Raw genomic sequence first — 23,039 nt, 5'->3', positions numbered from 1 at the left:
GCACCTGACCCACAAATGGAAGACACTGTGCTACCACTTATGCACTGGTTTTAAACACTCTGGTCTTCTTCTACCAGAAAGTTGAACCTGTAGTTCACTAGAATTTCAGTTTAGCAATATGAATGGCAGTGCTTTACATGTGAACACAAGAGATTTTAGTTATTGAGATTGTGTCAAATACACAAAATTGTGTGTAGTGTTTTGAAAAAAAAAGTGTGATTTAGAATTGCAGTCTGAGTGAAAAGCAGAAAATGTTCTTGTATTTTTGCAGAATTTGTTTAAGGGTTTATAGTGTCATGAGGTTAGATGAGTGTGAGGTTTTGGTCACTGTCTCAAATTCCAATGTTGCTTTGTAAACAATTCAGAAAAACACACACAGTCTGCTGCATGGCAGAATTTTGGGTTTCTAATTACGGAAGAAAACGGCAACAAGACAACTGACAAGACAAAGACTGTTTGCAAGTATTGTAAGAGAGCCTTGCCTTACAGGCAGCACTAGCAACATGCTGAACCATGTACAAGGACATCACAACATAGCCGTTTCTCTTAGCATTAGTTCTTAGTGAGATATCTCCCTTGTTGCACAGATGCATACTTATGCATACTGTTTTTTTTCCATGCTTATCTGGAGATGAAATTGGTCTTAAATTTTAGTTTCAGTTGCATTAGGTCTTAAAAGCTTTAAAATTGGAGCCAAACATGTAGTTACCCTCTTTATAGTGTGCACCTTTGTTTTCCCTCAGAAATAAAACAGAATTATTGTCTTCATTCAGATTTTGCTTAAATTTTGTGATAATATTGAGCCGTGAACCCAGTATTGTGTACGGAACAGAAATGTTAGCTGAATGAATCGTTACATTCCTATTAATTCATGTTTTGAGAGATACTGCAGACCAAGCTATGCCATAAAGGGAAGGAGACACAATTTCCAGAGACTCCATCCTACTGTCTGCGAGCAAAAACACACATCATGGCCTACATCGTCTGGCCATGGAAATAAAGGCCCTCCTTTTCCTTCTGATTCCACCACCGATAACTTATCAGAAACTAACTTCTGGGCATCTTGCCATGTCAACATTGGCTATTTGGAAGATACAGAGGCAAGGTCACAAATACCTCTCCAACTTGAGTCTAAAACAAGCTTGTACCTCCTCAGTAGGTAGATGGAGTGACAGAGCACAAGAAAGATCAAGATTGAGAAAGAACAACTGAAGAGCTCCGCCAGAGGGTGCGGCAGGGGAGAGGCACCGCTCCTCTTTACGATAACCCCTGCTATAATTTGTCAGAGGCAATAAGCAGGACTTTGATGTCTACAGATGGGAGAGGAACGTACCAATCTGTGCAACACAATGATTTATTATACAATATAGCTGACCCAATGTTAGATGAAATTGTATGTACAACTGGAAATTACACTAAGTCATTAGACTTACCCATGACTGCAACAATAAATCTCACCCAAAACTTTAACTCCAGAGACAAAATAATATTTAGGTCAATTTTTTGTGGGGTAAAGACACACCATACAGGTGGCAACTATAATTTGACTCCAAAACTGGTGAAAGTAAAACAAAAAAAAAGCTGATCTCTTGAATTATACTACATCAAATTTCTTACATAACAATACTCTCAAATTACACATTACTGCAAGTGCTGCCAGATTCAGATATGAAATCAGGCATGGCAGGACTCAAACAAAAGTTTTCTCTATCAACAACATTTACTGTAGAAACACAAGTCAGGTTTTTGGAGTGGTGGTGACGGCTTGACAACATGGCTGTCAAAATCCTGTACCACCATGGAATGCACCACATGGTTCAGGTGTAGGGTTACATGCAGGCACCTGCATAGTGTGCTAGCTCATATAAAGACAGCGTAGACCCACGTCACTTAGACCACCTGCACACAAGCATGTACATGTACGTACACACACACACACACCCGCCCATCCACCAACCCACACACACTTACCCAGCATTGTTGCTGACTGCTGTGAGACCCTTGACACCAGTCTTCAGTAAACTGTTGATAAGATTCTCTGGGATACCACACAACCCAAAGCCTGTATTAGAACAGAAAAAATAGTAAGAAATACAATACTTGGACAGCGCCTTTCGATCTCAGTAAAATCAATGGGATTAAAGATTTAGTGTGCAGGTATTTCCTACTTCAGTATTATCTTCAGTTTTTTTTACCCTACACCTAAGATCATATTTTTTATAGATGTGCATACACACTACTTTAGTAATGAATTAGGTTGTACAGGTTTGCTCAATGGTTTATCTCCAATATTCAGATACTGATCATGAAGTGAAATGTAACACCATCCTATGACAACAGATCAAGAACTTGTTCAGAGTACTTTGCATGGTTATATCCAGTCTTATGTAGATCACCTAGATTTAACCATAATCAATTGTCCTCTTCAAACGTCCAATATTACACTCTGTCAGATGCTGATCTGGGCTTTTTTCCACCCCTGGATAGAAGTGTGACACTGTGGAAAATGTTAAACAATGTCATACCAGCCCAGACTATAAATATGAGCTGTGGAATTTGTGTGTGTGTGTGTGTGTGTGTGTGTGTGTGTGTGTATCCACCAGCATGGCAGACACAGAGTGCATGCTCTGCAAAGTCAGAGCACATACGCCTTGCTGACATCCAGAGGCAGGGTCCAAAACAGTGGTGACGTGGTATGTTATTTAATTAATAGGCCTATATGCCCAATTTTAAATCAATCTCTGGTCCTTCCCTATCACACTAGAAGACTTAAAACAGATTCAGAAAATACACTGCATCACACATATAGTGACGGATTTCAAAGATTGCTGTGCTCTCTCAGTCTTAAATATGCTCACACTAGATGATTAGGCAAGGGTTAGGGATCACACACTTAATATATAAGTGAGATTATCCTGCTGATTCCTGAAATGTCACTGACATCATTGATATGATCTGGGTGGCTCAGATCAATCTGTGAGTCGATCAGTGTGATTAAGACTGAATCTATAAAGAACTCACACTACAAGATAATCTGGGCGGACCATCGCTTCTGGCCAAGCCTCAGATTGGGGATAGCCCTCCAGATTGTCGAGATGTAAAATGATGATGTTAATCGGCCCGATAATCCTGTAGTGTGACCGGGGCCTTAGGCACTACTAGCTTTTGAAGACTTTTTGTCACCGAGCTACACGTAATCCTTCTGCAGCTCTTGGAGTGTGGTCTTAGTATAGTATATCTTACCTCCCACCAGAATAGTGGATCCACTGGGGATGTCTTTCACCGCTTCTGTAGGGTCTGAGTAGAACTTTGAATCTCTCTGGCTGGAGGTGGAAAAGTAACAGCCACAGGTCTGTGGAGAGCAGACCAACAGGTGCATAAATCATTACAAAATGTGGTACTTTTCACATAAAGCTCCATCAGGAATAGCGACTCTCTGTAAGTCACTCCGGATAAAAGTGTCAGCTAAATGCTTAAAATATTAAATGTTGGTGGTAAAAAAGACCAGATGCCTGAGGGGAACCAATATGTTTGTACAACTTACAGAGCTGATCCAGTTTGTACAGTTGAGGAAGGGAAAGATAAGCAAAAACTGCTGAACAAATCCCACAACAAAGGGAGTGGAGATTTAGGGCAGTCCACAGAGAACAGTGTCCCAACCCAACAGAGTTAGCTGGAAGACTCAGCAAGACCAGACACTACACTATTAAGCAATAAATAAAGATTTTTCAGCTAATTTATATGCAAGATGCAAGGCATACTAATCTAGACTGCAACATATTCTTAGAACTATGACACTTTCCACTAGTGTCCTCCTTATCTTATCCATCTTGTATGATTAAGAATAATGGGTCTTTCAAAAGCATAGCTAGAGATTATCATGTATCAGGTCTGTGCAGACTAATAGGCTAACGAAACCTGTCCATAGTGCAGTGTCCCTGTATGCTAGCTACTGCTTTACCCTAGAGGTTACTGTCCTTTTACTGTCCTTAAAACTTTCAAGATTAGGATAGAAAGTTGCTGAAAAAGGGCACATTTTCACACTACTCTAAAATCCTTTAATGGCTTTTATCAAGACTGGCGCTGAAACTATGAAGATCTAGGTGAAAAAAGTATGTAATTTCTTGTCACAGTTGTTCTCATATCGTTATCCCAGCACACTAAAAGGTGGACTAAGATTGCAACTCCAGTGCTCAGCCAGTTTTTGAATACTCTTGTATAAGAAATCTTGTATTGTTTTACCACCATAAGCTTCCCTGACAGTCTACCAGGCGAAATAAACAAGTGGACAGTCAGTGTGACCATTGGCTGCCTGCCAACAGGGAGCAGATTCTCTAAAGTAAACACTGGAGCAGGAGGCAACAGGTCAACCTCATCAAGGCTTTCATTTTCTAGACATTATCCGACGTCTCGCTTATCCTTTAACTCCTCCGTGGTAACTAATTATATCTACTGGACAAGGCTGCAGGAGATTTTGAAGTCTGGTGGATTTGAGACTTTCCCAGACAAAGTAGCCTACACACAGGTGATCTTTCACTGCTGGCCTTCATGTCGCATAAGAATCAGTGCTAGTCTATTCAGAGACAACAAAAAAAATCTAAAACTTCTCCCAAGTGAGTCATAAAACACTAATCTATACTCAGTAACTGGAGTAACAAATTTCAATTTGGAGTGAAATTAACAACTCAACTATGTTTTTCCCCCACTTGTAAAGACAAGTAAAGTTGGTTTACAGTTAGGCTTTAATATAGCCCAAACACCCTCAAAATATCACTGCAATTCACTTGCATCTCGAGTCCGAACACGATCCATGCAAAACCTGGAGTAAATTCTGACCATATACTTCAGCTACACACCAAATTGCTGGTCAAAAACGTGTTCTGATGTGATGCCTTCCCCCTTGACTATATACACACACACAATAGATATGTGTGTGTATATAGCCTCGTATGGTACAACCATTATAGACTTGAATGTTAGGATTTGCATGTTTGATCCGCATAACACACTTCTGTTGAAATTCAGTCTGAGCATGGTAGCAGCACTGGCACACACCCAAGGGTCGCTCAGAACAGCTATGGTGAACTTGTACATGGAATGCTCTGTTCCAAATTGACTTAAAAACAAAACTGAACATTTGGGTGTCTCATTTCACACATTTGTTGTGTATCTATTCAATGAGGAAGGCTTCGCATCAGAACCTAACAAACCAGCCACTTTTTGCCGCACAATAAGTGGTCACAACTGGACTAAGGATGGAAGTAAATGCAAATGAATTGCAGTAACATCTTGATGCCATTTGGGCTAGCTTTCAGGATGTAGACACATCATATTGGGGAGGAGACTATCGGTCAATACATATGTTCGTCTTACAGTCACACACAATATTTCAGACACCACTGATTGGATTTTAACAAAATTTGGGGAAATGATGCATCTCCCCACTCTCTTCTGACAAAATTACACTGATTGGCTAGCTACAATTACATGTCAAAAAGAGGCCACATATGTGTTACTGATTACCCAGAGTGGGGTTAGCCTACATGTTTACTGTTGCTTTAGCCTAACATTGTAGGCTGTGATATGTTCTCTTCAGCTTTTTCAAACACCTACACCTGACTTTAATGATAACGCTCCCCTGGCTGCTCTCTGTGGACATGGCTATCTTGTACATGGTCCTGGTGCTGGTCAGTCACTGGGTAAAATAAACGCAGTGGAAACATTCTCTTGAGTTTGTGAAGCTATGTTGGTAGGGGTCACTTATGCAAGAGCTTGTGACCATTTCACCTACAACACACACACGCACACACACCTTGATACCTGAACTACTGTGTGCTACATATCAATCAGCATGTTTGACTAATGCACTTCAAATATTTTAAGTCACTGATCCAAGCAGTGAGATATAAGTTCAAAATGTACATAATGCATAATCAGCTTGTTCAAAATATGGCTGCAAATGAGGTAACGTTTAACGTTATGTCCCGAGGACCACCGCGAAGTTGCTTTAGGTAGCTTGGGGTCAGTTACCGTATATAGAAATAACATAAAATAAAAAGACAGGGAAAGGTGGTGAAGATAAATTAACTAAATAACTAGACTCCAAAGGGTTCTGCAACAAATAAAACAGCAATTTGCAGCCATTTCCATTACATTATAACCTTTTTAACCTAAGAAGTTCTTGGGCACAGCATGCCTGCAACCAATTAAATTCAGCCTAATCGCGTTTCGATACTGACCTTGCTCAAGGAGTGGGTCGCGACGTTTAATTTGGTTCTGCATGGGCCAGACAGATTTTTGAAGAGTAAATTCTCCGCTCTGTACAACACTTTGAGGGCCGCCATGTTTTTTGAGCTAAACTGTTAGCTACGCCGGGGATGAGCCGAGTGAAACCTCCAGCCGGTTATGGATAGTGATGATGTAGGCTGAACGGTTGCAAGTGTTGCTAGCGTTAGCTCACACACACTGAATGCCTGTAATAAAATGGCATTGGCTGGGGTCTGAAGTGGGCTGGACTAGCGAGGGAGTACCAGAGGCTCGGCAGGCTCATTTGAATTTTAACCATTGCATCTCACCGCTGCCTTCAAGTACTCATCGTAAACTCGTACTTCAGAGGTAACAACAGGGTGGCTGATGTTTTATTTTAGAAATTATGGCAGCAGAATGAAGAGGAGAAATTGGAAGGGGGTTTGGCGGAGGTAAAGAGCAATTAAAAAAATCGACGATGAAGAAGAACGTTGGGCTGCGTCATTAGAATGAGAGAAGAAGAGACTTGAGCGTGGAGCTGGCCCTCCTTGAGCTGGCCTGACTCCTTGGCCTGACAGCGGAGGTTAGCCTGACAGTGGAGTTCTGCAGCCAGACCCTTTTGGAGAATTTGTGCTTAAGTGCTCATGTTCTCATGTGCTCATGTTTTCATTTATTTATTAGTCAAAAATTGTTGTATAAGTTGTCATGTATGCACAAAAATGTGCGACAACTAGAAGTTAAACAAAGAGTGAAAAGGCGTATAATAATACTGAATATTGATATAATAACAATAATAGCATTGTCAAAACTCTGCCAAAGATTAACATAATAATAACGTACACCACTTTTACCATCAGTTGTTGACACATGCTTTCCTTTATCCAAATTTCACATCTCAGCAACTGGAGTGTCAGATGAAGTGCGTGGAAGTTTTTTGGGGGGGGGTTGGGCAGCAAGTGCAGGCAGTAATAGATGCTGTCGTGGTATGATCAATCGATAGTTGTCGATATCATAACCATCTGTTGTCCAGAATAATCTCTGGCAATTTGTGATGTTGCCTGACCCGCAACATACATACACACACCACAACCACTTCCTCATTCGCGCGCGCGCGCGCGCACTCACACACGCACACACAAACGTACACACTTAGCAACACAAAAAACAACAAAAAATAAACACACTTTGAGCACGTGAATAATCCTTGGCTCACGTGACAAAGACTTTCAGTCATGGCCGACGATTACAGACGACAAGGTTTCGAGCTGGAGAGACGGATATTTGAGTTGGATATTAAGTGCTCTAGTCTCCGAACTGAAAAACAAGGTATCAAGAAAGCTAACGTTATTGAAATTATTTATCAAGCAAAGTGATCGGTCGCCGCACAGTGTGTGGTTGACAGACCTGTTAAATTTACTAGCTAGCTTGCTAGCTAGCTAGCTAGCTAGCTAACGTTATCTAACTTAGCTTGATGCTACCATAACAACAGCTGCTGTCTGATGAAACGTTACATGTTTACAAGGAACGCTTAACTTTGCTAGCAAACTGTATAATTTAGGCGTGTTATATTAACATGTAGTAAAAATATGTGTAGCTACTTAAATGTTAGCTAGCTGCATGCTAGCATACTGCATACTGATGAATGTTTTTAAACGTTTGGTTGCCCGGGTTAACGGCTAACGTTAGCTTGCTAACGTAACGTTAGCTAAAGAATACATGAACTAACGTTAGTTGATAAATGTCCACCTGGCAATGGAAAATAACTCTATTCCTCCATATGCAACTTGTCAACCAGTGTACTATCTTCTTTGATTTAGTGCACGTTAGCTAGATTCGTGAACCGTCAGTTGATGTCGAGTTGTACAGTTTTGGCATGTTGCATTTCAATATAAACAAACGTATACGTTTGAAAATGTAAGAAAGAATAGTTAAGATATTGTCATGATAATGTTTAGCTGTTGTGTAACTTACCAAGTCATTCTGTGTTCGACGTTGTAGCTACGTTTTAGATTAATAGATGCAGGTTTCTACCTTAACGTCAGTTTAGTTGCTTTGTATAAATATCACGTTTAAACATAAAACATATAAACATCAGTGTCATTCAAATGTAGTGAATCAGCAACACTTTGAAATGTGTAGAGTCATTTTCTTGCTGATGCCTAAATCTGTAATTGGTAACATGTCGTTTTTCCCTAGATGATGACTATTTACAGAATGCGTCTGCCATACTAGACAAGTTGAAAAGCTTTTACAGACAAGGAGGGGAGAGTAGCAGTCTTCCCAAGCTGCTTCAGGATTACACACAGGTACTTCATTATATCAAACTTTATGAAACTTTGAACCTGTAGAGGCCCCTTAGTTTAGCCAGTGAAACCTTAAGTCCAGTACATTTACTAATATGTGTAATATTTACAGTTGGAACCAGGTATCTCAACATTGAGGTTTTAATTGACTTTTTTTGATGAATTTTTAGTTATCCAAAATTACAGGATTGAGTATGAACAGAGTTTCCCTGCTTAAACTACATCAAGGCTGTGCATATACATTTTAGCCTCTGATTAGTCCACAACACAAACATTGTTTTGTGACTTCATGTCCAACTATATCAAAGTCTGGGGTGAACAGGCCCTATTGGGAAGTATACATGCAAAACAATGATTGTGTATTTTGAGTGCTGTCCTGATTGTCCAGAATTTTTATTTTTTTGTCATTTTCAGTGCAGTAGATTATTGGATCAAAAGAGCATCCAATTTTCCTAAAGACACCACAGTTATTTTTCAACTTTAAATAATTGCTATACAAAATAACATAGCTTCACTGCTATAACAACAAGAGCCCTCACATTGGCACACTGTAGTCTTGAATCTCAAATCAACTCGCCATTACATCCTCTACATACCACTGAAAATCTAGTTGAGTATACTCACTTGTTAGTGAAAACAAGTTATTGCTTAGTTACCCGAAGAAAGCACACAGCTTGCCTTCATCTAAAAAACAAAGTGAAAATGATTGCGGTCCTGCCAGTTAGTCCTGTATAATTTCCAGCTCCTAATTAGGCTACTGCTCAATATACATTTTGTGATGTTTGCTTTGCGGGAATCACTTTCTACACATCAAGTTCCATGTGAAATTATACAGCAAAGTGTGCTTAATTTCCATTATATTATGCTGACTTTTAGTAGAGGGAGAGTAGGGTTGTTTTGGATTATTTCATTGAAATGGGCAACACAGAAGCATGACAGCAGACAAGAATCCCTAAGGTTGTACTTAAGAGTGCAAGGATGGCTGATGTTTTTTGTGGTGTGTGATGACTAGTGACTTGAGGAACATGCTCAGAGTTTCAAGAAGTATGGAATCATTTTGTGTCAGTGGACAGTCTTTAAGAAGGGGGATAGAGGGAGGATAATGAGTTGTTTAGCCCCCCATCATCATCATCATCATCATCATCAAGAAGTTTGTGAGTGTATTTGTGTCTGTATTTGGGGGTGATGTGCATTAAATGGGATGTTGATTGCTTTGCATAGAGTCCTTTGTCATTTTAAGAATGTATTCCGTGTCCTTGTACATTACATTCAATCGTGTGTGTGTGTATGCGTGTCTTTGATTGTGTAGGTGATCCTAGACATCACGTTTTATGAAGAGAATAAACTGGTGGACCAGGAGTTCCCAGAGGATTGTTCACCATTCAAAATCCAGCAGCTGCTGCAGGACCTTACCGAGCCAGAGGTCTTGGCAGGGAGACTGGCACCGGCGCAAGAGGTGTGTGTGTCAGTGTGTTTGTGTGTGCCAGTGTGTCTGTCTCCTTGCACCCCGTGTGGCCAGTAAAGTGCTTGGCAAGAAATTGAGTTGAGAGAGGACACCACTGAGTGTGGAGCAGCAGAGCTGCAAAGTCATTCTAGTCAAGTACTGGCACTGTAACGAGCCCCTCTATTAGCCAAGGTTAACACATAGGAAAATGGATGACTTAATTGTCCATGCATGTTATTAATGTTTGTGAGAACTTGTCATCCATTCACTTGCCAGATGAAAAATAAATTCATTTTCTAGAAGGAAACACAGGCCACAGTGTGCCAAGCCTTATCATCCCATCTTTTATGTATTCATTCATATTTTTGTATAAGAATGTTGTTTGGTGAGGTGATAGGATTTAGTACAAGAGGCCTGTAGGTCAGGCAACAGACGGTGAGTATGCCTGAAGCTCAATTGCTAAAAATCTGTGAGCTAACTTGACAGTGAATTGAGGTGTTGGTACTGCATGCAATTTAATGTTGGCTATGCATGTAAAACATAGCCTATGTTTGTATATTCTGTAAGTCAATTCATTATGGGGCCATTATATCAGAGCCTCCATTGTCAAACTTCAATAGAGGGAAATGTTTTTACTTAGAAATAAGGGGATCTAGTTGGGGGACTGAGATCTACTAGACTAAAAAAAGACTTATCTAGCTGGTTACTACAAAAAATACACTATGCTGGTTCCATTAGAAATGTATCGGACCCTAGCTGTTCATTTTCTTTGGTTAGTCATCTTTTTAAGTATCCTCGATAAGAAGGGCACTTTTAGTTTTTAGTAACGCATAATGCAGTCCCAGTCATTTAATTCCATGTCTCTGTGTGACAATGCCGTCCATGTCTTTTGGTCTGTGGTAGGTGCAGTCTGTGTTGGGCCTGGAGCTGTTGGAATGCCTCTATTGGAGACGTGGAGCCCTGCTGTACATGTACTGCCACACCCTTCATCAGCGTAAACAGTGGATCAAGAAGAACAAGGACACATTCCTTAAGGTAGCGCATTGTGATTCCATCATTGTGGATCCAGTTTATCTTACTGGTGAACACAGAGTGGGCTTGACTGATCCTACAACACTTTAGCAGTTATCTGGATACAGTTTTATTTAGGTGAAAATAGTTGTTTAATGTCTATGGATTCCTTGTTGTCATATGCGTGTAATCAGGCCTTATGCTTCTTTGCTTCTCTTGATATGTTCTCCCAGTGTATTCAGGAGGGTGTGCGCTACCTGATGCGGATGCTGCAGGTGAGAAACTCTGTGAAACTCAACGATGGGGTGGTGCTCCATGACACTGCTACAGCCAACTTCCTATCTGAAGGTAAAGATATCATCAGTTATCTTTATACTGGTGAATAACAAACCTGTTGTGCTGCTTCGCTTCAATCTGACAAGTCTCATGTAACTACAACAAAAAATTTTCTTTTTGGGCTGAGCCGTGGGCACAGCACCATACATTACCCTGGTTTACCATATTGCCAGTTTAACATTTTGAAGTGCCAACCCCTGGAGGCATGGCCATAATGGCCTAGACATTAGGTTTGTTTCAGTGTCATGATATATAGCAGAGCCATGTGATAATCACAAATGAAACATAACGCAGTAATTTGATTATTCCCACTATGTGCTTACATTTTCGACTAGGCATCTTCTCGGACACCCACCTGTTGACGATGATGTACATTGGGGAAATGTGCTTCTGGGCAGTAAAGTACGAGGACTGCAGCGTTGACACTATGGATCGCAAAGAAGATCGCCTCCAGTTCCGGGACATTGGCACACAGATTCTCAACAAATACGTGCTCGCCTGCGAGGGTCCTCTGCAGGGCCAGGGCTGGAACACAGAGAATGCCAAGGAGATCCTTAGTATCCTACAGTGAACCGAGCTGCTTCTGTGTTGAAGTTGCCCTCAGGCACAGATCTAAGATCAGTATTTAAGTGTATATCAACCCCAAATAAAAATGGAAACCATCAGGTGGGGTGCAGTGTTGTGGGGGGCTAAGGGGAGGAGTGGGGAGGGGGATGTAGTGGGTGAAAGAGTCCTTGGATCAGTGTCTACAGGCAACCTCATTCTATGCCAAACGGCTCTGGCCAAAGCAGATGTATGAGAGGCTAGAAGGTATGAGGTATGTGGTGTAAAATTGGCAGGGGCAGAGGAGGAAGCGTTTGAAATATTTTTTGCCCTGTCCCCCTGAAAAGCACTTATCTTCCCAATTCCAGACTGTTGGTTGGGGCATTTGTTTTGCTCTGAGAATGTGGTAGAATAACATTAATATTAATATAAAAAAAAAAGGTTATGAAGAAAATAACATTTTTTTTCTTTTTTCTTTTTTTTTTTCTTTCTTTTTTTTTAAAGATTGTTACAAGTTTAATGATAATCCAGCTGGGAATGAGACATTGCACAGCAACTTTTTATTTATTGTTTGTTTTTTGTTTTTTTTGCCATTTTGTTATGCTTTTGTTAATATATTTTTTTATTAATTGCATATATACAGTATATATATGTGCGTGTGTGTGCGTGTGTATAAATATACACACAAAAGGTAAGGAGAGGAATACAAAAACTGTTGATTGAGACTGAAGTATTCATGACCATTTCAAGTATGTACAGATTTGTTCTTAATATCAGCTTTGTAATGCGCCACTTGTTTTTCCCCCCATCTATTGCAAATTCCATTTTTCTGCCACTCAAATAACTTTGATAGTATAACTATAAATGGAGAATCTGTGTTGGTGTTATTTGGAGGAAAAATCATTTTCTGTTTTTTATGTCCTCGTTGACAATAAATACGCGCGTTGGTTTAAGAAAAAAAAGTTGTTTCTCTTAAATTATAGACTCAAGTTCTAGCGTGCAGATGTGCTGAGTGTGCGTTGTTATAGAACTACATTACCTACAATGCAATACAAACGCCAGCAACGAGGAAGTGTGCCGTATTAGAGAAACGTCAGATTTGTTGTCATCTATACAAACAGCGTCTCTGAGGCTCCAGCTCAATGTGTCTTTTTTAATGAACACATCGATTAAGAGGGCAGTTGTCACACGTTTTGATTGGATATCTATCCTAAGTCGTCGCAGCAGGTATGGCAGGAAAGATACAGCAATTTAACGAGTCTGCTGTGATACGCAGCCTGAAGCGGTTCAGAGACAGATACTTTCCCAATGCGGGTAAAGTTGGAAGTGACGATGTGAAGCCTGTTGCCGAGTCTGGCGAAGACGACCCACCGCTGAGTTTTCTGGACAGTTTACCGGTGAGCCTAATGGGAAACGTTACCTCATGGGACGATGGTCCTTAACTATATGAAAACTTATAATGGTCTTATCCAGCAACAGTGATTGCCCTCTGGGTAAATGTGTCAAAACAAGAGCAGAGGTATGTCTATTAATAGCCCATTATGTATCCCTCCAGAGGAAGTACAGTAGGGTAGCAATGCACACAATCTTGAGTAGAAAATTTTTGTAACACCACAACGTTTGGATAATATATTTTTGATGCTGTAAGATTTTTATAAAAAAAATAATTCTGTTTTGGTATTTTAAATTTATTGGCAATGCCGTCTGTGCTGCTGTTAGTGATAGTCCATCCTTACTTCCCCTCTTTGCCTTCCTCCTCTATCTCCTCACTCTGCTACTCTACACTCTGTTCTGTTTCCATTCTCTGTCAGCCTTGATTCATTACAGAGATTCCTCAGTGGTTTTCAGCCTGGGATCTAAAACAGAAATTGAAGTCTTATTGACGACAATGCAGACAACCAGAGTAGAGTAGAACTGAACGTTTACTTTTTCTGTCTCAGTGGTACAGCATCACCTATTGACTTCTGTGTTATTCATGTATCACTGCGCTGTGCACTACGCATTATACATGTCTTTGACATATCACAACAGAAATAAGACTCTTATACTATTTAGTTTGTCATGTGGGGACCTACCAGAAGTAGGTGCCAGCCATGCCACCCATTTATGATCCCCAACCACTGAAACCAACATCATTTAAATATCCTCCCTCCTGAAGGTGGATGTACAGTTCCTGGTCATGACCCTGCTGTCTCCTGCGGATATCTGTCGCCTGGGAGCCACCAGTCAATATTGGAGGGCCATGGTTAGAGATCAGTTACTGTGGAGATACTTCCTGCTCAGGGACATGCCCTATTGGCCCTCCATAGACCATGTGACCATGCCCCAACTGGAGTCTCTGGATGCCCCACTGAGTAGTGGAGACGAGAGCCTGGAGGATGGAGAGGAGGGGGGAGACGAGGAGTCAAAAGATGACTACATGGCCGAGTGGGTACATCTTTATCTTTGACCAAATCTGACTATTCATCATATTTCCCATGTAACACAGATACTTTTGACAGTCCAGGTCCAAGTCTAGTCTGTAACATACATTACCAGTCAAAAGTTTGGACACCCCTGATTGAATGTACTTTGTTTTTCATTATCTTAAAGCCATTTTGATCTAAAGGCTTATGCTTAAATGCTTGAAATGTGTTTCTTAGACAAATATAAATAGTGAGGTTGATGTCTATGTATGGATTTCTTTCCAAAGCCTTTGCCTTTCCATCAAGGCAAAGCGTGGCTACTTTAAAGAATCTACAATATAAGATAGTTTTGATTTGTTTAACACTTTTTTGGTCACTGCATAATTCCATTTGTGTTATTTCATAGTTTTGATGTCTTTGCTATTATTCTAAAATGTTGAAAATAGTAAAAATAAAGAAAAATGTGGTGTGTCCAAACTTTTGATTGGTAGTGTATACATTAGGCAGAGCGGTTGACATGTGTCATGTTGACCTCTGTTGTCCCAACAGATACCTGAAGGGCTGCCCAGCCTGCAGACAACGATGGCTCCCTCCGCGGCCTCCATATGAGGCTGTGACGTCATTCCTCCAGTCTCTGGTGCCGTCGTCCGAGCCACGCTACGCCATGTTCGGCCCCGGCATGGAACAGCTGGATGTCTCTATGGTGACGAGGCTCATGCATGCCCCGGACGTGCTTCCTGTGGCGGGCATTCCCCAGAGACAGATCAATGGTGCGTTGACGTTGATCTTGAGCGCTGACTAAGGATCAGCTTCCCCGTCCTCTTTGTGATCATTAATAGGACAATAATAAAACTGACCCCAGATCAATGTTGAGGGCCAACTTCTCACTACACTTAAGGGGCTCTCTCACTCACTCATTCACTCATGTAATTGAATTATTGACTGAATTTAGGCCAGTCAGTAAGTGCTATGGAGAAACTCAGTTCAGTCTCACTCAGGCTCAATTCAGAAATAGACTGATGATTGGATCACACTGGTCATCTTACATGCTGCAGTTTTTTTGTTCACCAGTAGGTGGCTGTCTTGGCTCATAATGGCTGTTTTCACCAGCTATTATGAGCCAAGACAGCCCCAAGAAAACCTTTTTCATCTGTTCAATAACCAAACCAACCAGGTCAACTCTTTCTTTATTCTAGGAGTTGGCTCAGGGATCAGTTACACGTTCAACAACCAACACAAATTCAATATCCTGACTCTCTACTCAACCAACAGGTAAGCATTTCTTATTTGAAGTTATGTTATGATATGTAATGGTACTTCATAATGAATTTCTACATATTACTGTAGTATGTTTACAGTCACTAAACCCTCTGTGTTTGTGTCTGCAGGGCAGAGAGGGAAAGAGCCAGAGTGGAGCAGCAGAGTGTCAGTAATAAACTCTTTACCTTTGAAGGAACGGATCAATCAGGCTTCCCAATCTTCAGCCCGGCCCCTCACGTCCAGGAAGTGTGCCAGGTGGTGGACGGCTTCATCTATGTAGCCAACGCAGAGCGTGGGAGAGGTGAGGTGAAAGGGCAGTTCCAGTCCCAGCTCTCCCTTTTGACAGTTGATACAAGGAACTAGTTCTATTTTCCTCTACAGCATGGTTAGGGCCCTTTTGGCCTCCTGTAAGCATAATAATAGTTTAAACCGAGAGATCAGAGTACAAGGGTCCCTTGGAGCTGGTAGGGATTCAGTGTCTTGCTCAAGGGACACTTAAGTAGGGCAGATACTTGCTGACACAGGTCTTGAACCTGGGTACTGTGGATGATGAATGCTCACCATGCTACCCTACTGCCCTGTATTATCATTCACCTGAATCCACTACCATGTTGCATCATGCACATTCTTAGTTGCCTTGTGAATAATCACCAGCGAACATCTGCATACAATACTACAATACAATGTCTTCAACAGGTGAGGCGGAGTTAGAGGCAGCTCAGATCCGGGCTGTGGTGAGCTCTGCCTGGGGCTCAACCTCCAGGCCGCTCTTGGTGCTCTCCTGTGTCTCCAGAGAAGATCCAGAAGTAGTCAGGACTACCAGCCTGGGATCCAGTAGCAGCAGAACCAGGGCCAAGTGCAGAACTCCCTGTGTGGACATGGCAAAGAGACTCAGCCTGCCCCAGCTGCCTAATCCCTGGATGGTAAAGCCATTGTTTGATATTTGATATGAAAGGCTTCCATTGCTTTCATATCCAATCAATGTCAACTTGTGTAATGTTTTTAACTTCTCCTTCTGTATGTGTGTGTGTGTGTGTGTGTGTGTGTGTGTGTGTGTGTGTGTGTGTTCCTCTCTCTGATCCAGGTGCAGGACACAGTGGCAGAATCTCTGTCAGGTCTTCTGGATGGCATTTCCTGGTTGCTGAGGTGTTCAGGAGTCAAACTCTATAGTAGCTAACTGCCCAACTCCTGCTCCTGCCAGAAGACTTAAAACCACAGACCTCATTCCTTCATCAACCTAACTTCAAGGCACATTACACCACTGCATGGCTAGTATACCAAGTGTATACCGAATGACTCAGGAGTCTAGGAATCTAGGAGCTTTTAAGTAAACCCACAATTTTGTACTGTTTGACCCTGAGCTGCTCCACTGGAGCAGTAGGGGATTAAGTGCCTTGCTCAAAGTTACATTAGTTGCTGTGGATGGGAAGAGCACTCTTTTATTCCCTTCCTCCTCCACACAGATTTTCCCCATTGGCTTGGGAATTTCTACCTAAGTCAGTCAAAAGTCAGTTTCTATAACCTTCAGACAACCACTGTCGCTTAGTGATCAGACATTTGCACTCTGAGAAGCTTGATAGATTCAGGCTCACTACCATGCTGGTAGATTGTCTTAATTACTTTATTTTAAATGTTTTATAATAATACAATTAAGAAATTCTATTTAAATTCTTATTTTACTATCTGAATTGTTTACATCTATTATTGTTTGCACTATTAATTTGCTCTAAAGATCAGTTGTTCTTTAAGAAGTTCTGGAGGAGCTCTCAATGTGTCAACCTTTCAGCCTGAAATTACCAATAACTTGCCATTAAATGACCGCTAAATTACCTATAACTTGCACTTCAGTATTATTTTAAGTAAACAAACAATGACTAAACTATGTATGTGAGTCACAGTTTTCTCTCTCTCTCTCTCTCTCTCTCCCTCTCTCTCTCTCTCTCTCTCTCTCTCTCTCTCTCCCTCTCTCTCTCCCTCTCTCATGCACACATACATAAGCGAAAAGCAACCTTGTGAGCAGTGAAAGGTATTTCCTTTCTACTGAATTTAGCAGTGGGCCAGAGTCTGCTGGCACAACAGAGAGTACAGCCTGCAGCTCCACTCTTGCCCTGTGGTTCCTTTCCTCTGAGGTCAGCACTGGCACGTAAACTCGAGTCCACATCTGTATGAAGGCACAGGAGAGGAGCTTCCTGCTTTGGCCACCAGGGAGTGTCACCACTGCTTGTCTCATTTAATGCTTCATTAAGCTCTGCATTTCTAACTTCCCTTCATTTTTAAAAAGAAATTTTAAACAAGTTAAAACTAGCTTAGCACTGGTTACATTTTTGCCAGCTGTGGTTATCTTGGCAAATAAAATGAAATTACCAATAATAGCTCTCTACTACAAGTTAACAACAAACGTTATGGCTAACACACACTGAGAAAGGCCTATTATGGTATGTTACATCCTCAATGGCGGAATAAGCAACAACAAAGACATGCAACCAAAGTCCAAACAATGTAATTCTGTAAAATGGCACAACCTGCCTTATCAGGAAAACTTTAAATGAATCTTCAGCTAGCTAGTGAAAGGCTTCCACAATCAATTTGAATTGTAGAGATGTGAAATGGCAAAAGAAATCTTCCAATGCAACTGCACTGAAAAATGGTCGCAGTGAGCAGTGACTTCCAGGCCATCAGCTGGCCTAAAGGTTACTACCTCAAACATTTCAGACATATGCAGTCCAGCAAGGACCTACTGGAAATCCTATAGTCTCTTAGTGCCATCAGCGCATGGAGATACTTGTCTTTCTGGCAAGCATAAAGAAATACATGATAGATTTTGCAATATGTGGGTACAAATCCACTGTTTAAATAGACTGGTAGCATCAAGTGGTTGGTATGGGCAAGGCTGTCAACAGAACGGACAGAAATAGACCTGACATTTCATAGCAGTATGTTCTTTATTAGAGTCATGGATTTTGAGAGGAAAAAAATTGACAGAAAGTAATGCATTATAATCCACCGAGAGATCACAATGATTTTAACCATAACTTGGTTTTTGTGCTTTGTTTTTGGGCCTGAATTCCAATACAATAGTGGCATGAGGCACCATCAAGTGGGACTTAAAGCGTTTCATCTCTTCCCTTGTGTTATTTATACTTCAGTTGTACACTGTGAAAATTAGCAACTGTTATATTCATTATTCCCAGTGGTGGTGTTCACATACCCTGATGGTAGTAGTAGGGTCATTTGTACAAGGCATGAAAGGATAATGTTCTTCAGTGCTATTCTTTTGTTCTAGTTCCCTAGGTAACCATAAATCATCGACAAAAGTATGCTTTCCCACCAACCCTTCCTTCAAAAGGTTCCTTAATCTCAATAATCATTTTCATAGAGATACAAATTTAGAATAGGACCATGATTGGTGCAATTTAGGTGCATTAAGTCCAGCCTGAATACTGGTGAAGCGTAGATTTTTTTTTCTGGTGAAATTTAAAGGGAAATGATGGAGGAGTTAGACAGTTTGTGTGTGCGTGTGTGTGTGTGTGTGTGTGTGTGTGTGTGAGTAACAGAAATGGACCTTTCATCTCACTACACATCTCTCTGTTCTCTGTAAACAGGATGTCTGTCTCTTTGGTCCTCACTTGCCTCAACTATTTACCCACAAATGCTGTGTGTGTGTGTGTGTGTGTGTATTTGTGAGTGTGTGTGTACTCGCATTGAATGTCCAACAATGAAGGTGGAGCACATTCAACAATGGGCCTCCTAAATACTAAAAATATGTATTTTAAAAGTCCAGTGAGTGAGAAGTTTGAAAAAAAAAAATCCTGTACTTTTGCACATTTAGAAGATATAAGTTCCACATGTGTCTAAATGCATGTCCATGTAGAGCATGGGAACCCATCTTTAGGGCAGGTATGCAGGGAGTAAGAATGACAAATCCTTTGTTATTATGCTGTGATCCTATTGGAGCCAGTGGAGGAAAAGACCTGTTTCTAGCAAACACTGCAAGGACTGGCACTGAAGACTTGGCTTAGATGGATCTGTAAGGTTGCTTGCACTGGCAGACAGAATGAATGAATGAATGAATGAATGAGAAGCTGTGACCTGGAGATGTGTAATGCACAAGTCAAGAAAATAATTCTATCAGTGCGACTCATTCAGTAAATGCATGTATGTATGAATGAAGGCTTGTTGCTATGGGTTTGTGGCCACAGCTCTTTGGATCCGGTGCTGGGACTTGCTGGGACAGGGCTTTTTCAAGGTCTGTTTATTTAGACTGTGGACTGTGGACCATCCGCACATGTCTACATAATGGAGGCTGGGGTTTGGTGGGGGGAGGTTCCCTGTTCGTGTTTTGGAAGGGGGGGAAGGGTACCAGACCTCCAGCTGCCTCTTCCTCCCAGCGTGGAAAGGGGCCTCTAGGACATGATCCCACAAGGAAGAAGCCCTTGTTTACTGACGCTAGACAGTTTACAGACGCTAGAAATCTGTAACATCGTGAGGACAGTTGAAGCATACTGTGCAAGTAAGATGTGTATAGCAACTGCAGAGTTTTGTGCTTTGGAAATACTATATATGTCATCAAAAAAACCCGAACTCAGTAACAGAATAAAAGGCTTTACATTTTGTATCAAAATGTGCTCAGATGTGAATGTTAGACTTCCACCTTATGGCCAAAGATTCCTAAAGTGAACAAGGTGGTCAGGAGAAAGCTCCTTAAACTTATACTTATACTTATTAGTGCTGTATCAAAAATGCCTGAAACGTAGCATGGCCTACACATCATGCAGTTGAAAACAACCCAGCCTTTTATTTTAAGTCCAAGTCCAAGTTTACACACTCTCTGCAAACAAAGCTTGTTGCTCTGTTTTTTTATTCACATGACTGGGTTCATGAATGGATGCATACAGTAGGCCTATGTTGAGAGAATTTGGAGAATGGCACAATCACATTGGTGGTTGTACATTGGTGCAAAGCCAAGTGGCAATAGAGGTGTGTGGGTGTGTGTGTGAGAGAGAGAGAGAGAGAGAGATAGTTAATTGTGGCACAGTTTAAAGTGTTCTTTATATAGCATAGGTCTTGATCTTTGATTTCAGTCTCTAAAGTCTTCAGTCTTCCATGAACCAATAGGATAAAATAATCAGGCAGTATTGCACGGCCAATGCAGCACGTCTAGTCCGTTTACTTATGTAACATGAAGAGCATTTTGGCAGAGGTATTTCCTATATATTCCCAGAGGTTTTCCCTCTTCAATGAAACTTATGTTTTCTTGCTGTTGGACATGTATAGCCTCTTGTGTTATGTCAACAAGGCTCACGTTGGTTTACAGACACTAATATTGAAGTTGGAGAACCAATATTGGCCAGGTAGAATATTTGCAACAGAAACTGTCCTTTTTATTAAATGTTGCACAGAAATTTTAAAAGAAAAATACATGCCATCTCCTGAGCTCATATTCTTGAAAACACTGTTAGTGTGTGCCTGCATAAGAAATATGTAAACATATATAAATACACCATCAACTAGTGATAATAAAGTAAAAATCAATTTGCTCTCCTGTCTCCACTGCCTGTCCAGCCGCATCGATTGTGTTTGTGTCCTTCCCTGAAGGTTCATTCATCTCATTTCAGTCTCCCAAATCAACCTGAACTGATCAAGCACCATTTAGGATTCTATAGAAAAGCAGTTATTGCAAGGTGAATAATATAGGTAAACCTACAGAAATAAAGACAAAATACATTTTTGTATTAATCCAGTAAAGATGTGTTATGTGGCTGTATCAGTAATTGTTTGACTTTGACAGAGAGGTATGAACTTTGGCTCTCCACAGTGCACAAAGTTGATACAGTAATCAATGCAATGAACTCTTTATCTCTCTGTCTCTTTCTCTAAATGTTCTCAACTCTCCCTCCTTTGCCCTCCCTCTTTTTTCTCTATTTTCACTCCCCACTCCTTGTCGCTCTCTTCTTTTCATCACAGTTAAGTCCCTGATTTGTATTCTGCGATAAAAACCAACATTAAAGCAGGCACTGAAAAAAAAAAACATCATTTGCATGATGCATTCACTGATTAGGCTAAGCGTCTCTCTTAATTGTCTTGTTTTGCACCTGACTGGGGCTCTCATGCTGATACTCTGTGGATCTTACCCATCCCATGCAATCTCACCAATTCACTTCAATTTCCTCCCTTCTTCACTGCTTCCGTCCCACCTACCTCCTGCTGTCTTATCTATGACAAGTTAGGGACTCGTAATACTGCTTTATGGTTTAGAACCGTAAATGGTAAATTATTTGTGAACCAGTTTGATCTTAACAAAACAAGCCTTGGTTAGATTCTGTAGAAGATATGGAACCAAGAGGACAGAAAGTGGTTCCTCTTTATGTTTGCTGCTGCTGTTGTTGTTGTGTGTGCATGTGTGTGCCTGTGTGTGTGTGTGTGTGTGTGTGTGTGTGTGTGTGTCTATATGTGTGTTTGTGTATGTGTTACCCCTGTAGCTATCTCCTCTCTTTCATCCTAATCCAATAGGCAGCAGGCTGCTGACACAGTTGTGAATGGCCACACTTGCGATGTGAAACCACACTAAATGCATTACAGGTGACTTGAAGGGGATGACACAAAGGGCACTCTTCCATTATGTGGAAAATAAAAACAGACAACCAAACACGAATAGAACTTACATGGCCATTGAAAGACATAGCATTTCAGAAAACCAATTATGTGAGTACGACTGTGATTTATGTTGCCTAAAGCAAATATCCCCAGATAGGTGGCTAGGAAATGGATAAGGTTGTTTGTAACAGCAAGCAAACAATCTGGTAAAACAACCATCAAAAAACACATTATCGCAATTTCAGAGATTATGCCTGAGGCTATTTTGATGAAAACAACAAGAAATTCACCAGGAATATACGTATCAACACGTGAGATTAAGGCAGGTTTGATGAAAGATGTGTTAATGCATGTTGCAGTTGTAACTGTAACCATAAACAAAAGCACGCAGTGTGCATCTGAAGTCTGCAAATGCTGTACCTCAGTTTATGGCAAAGTTTCTTAAACTATGTGTCAGGGCTCCAAATCTTTTTTAGTGGCTCCACGCATGACAGCAATACCAGTGTGTTTTAATAGGCCTCAGTCTCAAGCTGGAACAGTTCAAGTTCAAAAACCCAAAGAAGGAAGTATAAAACACCCCAGTATATGGCACACAAAAGATCAGTGACATTATCTAACAGTAACACAGTTTAGACACCAAAGTGTTGACCAAACATCACTGTGAGGATGGCTGAGCTTCAAGAAACCCATTTGTTCCAGCTCTCCAGTACAAGCACAGTGGCATCAATCTGTAGGCCGGATGCTTTGTACTGTTGTCACATTCAATTTAGCGTAGTTGTAGCTCCACATGATCACTGAAGAGGCAGAGCAGACAATAAGAGGAATGAATGTATTCCATAAAAAAGGACTAATTCAATGGACGCCCCCGCTCTCCTCCAATCAGAGCTCACTGTCCTC

The 23,039-nt window shown here is 41.0% G+C and overlaps 4 protein-coding genes across 4 annotated transcripts in view; 3 read left to right on the top strand and 1 right to left on the bottom strand.

The window, feature by feature from the left end:
* oxct1a (3-oxoacid CoA transferase 1a) overlaps nt 1-6,438 on the bottom strand; it is a 55,564-nt gene extending 49,126 nt beyond the window's left edge. The window contains exons 1-3 of the mRNA XM_071894801.2: nt 6,240-6,438; nt 3,244-3,352; nt 1,972-2,062 (exon numbers count right to left, since the gene is read on the bottom strand). Of these exons, the coding sequence (XP_071750902.1) occupies nt 1,972-2,062; nt 3,244-3,352; nt 6,240-6,344 (305 nt within the window). The 5' untranslated portion in view covers nt 6,345-6,438. The remainder of the gene's footprint in view (nt 1-1,971; nt 2,063-3,243; nt 3,353-6,239) is intronic.
* Nucleotides 6,439-6,576: 138 nt separating this feature from the next.
* ghra (growth hormone receptor a) overlaps nt 6,577-23,039 on the top strand; it is a 51,737-nt gene continuing 35,274 nt past the window's right edge. Inside the window, exon 1 of the mRNA XM_071894754.2 lies at nt 6,577-6,615. The gene's annotated coding sequence lies outside the window, so the exon portion shown is untranslated. The remainder of the gene's footprint in view (nt 6,616-23,039) is intronic.
* Nucleotides 7,445-12,005, top strand: rimoc1 (rab7a interacting mon1-ccz1 complex subunit 1). The gene is made up of 6 exons (XM_071894813.2): nt 7,445-7,572; nt 8,443-8,552; nt 9,859-10,005; nt 10,897-11,028; nt 11,238-11,352; nt 11,676-12,005. The coding sequence occupies exons 1-6, from the start codon at nt 7,479-7,481 to the stop codon at nt 11,909-11,911; spliced, it is 834 nt and encodes a 277-aa protein (XP_071750914.1). The 5' UTR covers nt 7,445-7,478; the 3' UTR covers nt 11,912-12,005.
* On the top strand, nt 13,002-17,377 carry fbxo4 (F-box protein 4). Its single transcript, XM_078285258.1, has 7 exons — nt 13,002-13,280; nt 14,042-14,310; nt 14,838-15,058; nt 15,485-15,560; nt 15,677-15,854; nt 16,250-16,471; nt 16,633-17,377. Exons 1-7 carry the CDS (start codon nt 13,113-13,115, stop codon nt 16,723-16,725), a joined length of 1,227 nt encoding a protein of 408 aa, XP_078141384.1. The 5' UTR covers nt 13,002-13,112; the 3' UTR covers nt 16,726-17,377.

Source organism: Centroberyx gerrardi, chromosome 8 (genome assembly GCF_048128805.1).
Source record: "Centroberyx gerrardi isolate f3 chromosome 8, fCenGer3.hap1.cur.20231027, whole genome shotgun sequence".
NCBI lineage: Eukaryota > Metazoa > Chordata > Actinopteri > Beryciformes > Berycidae > Centroberyx > Centroberyx gerrardi.
The sequence above is the reverse complement of the archived record's forward strand: the minus strand, read 5'-3'. Positions and strand labels throughout refer to the sequence as shown.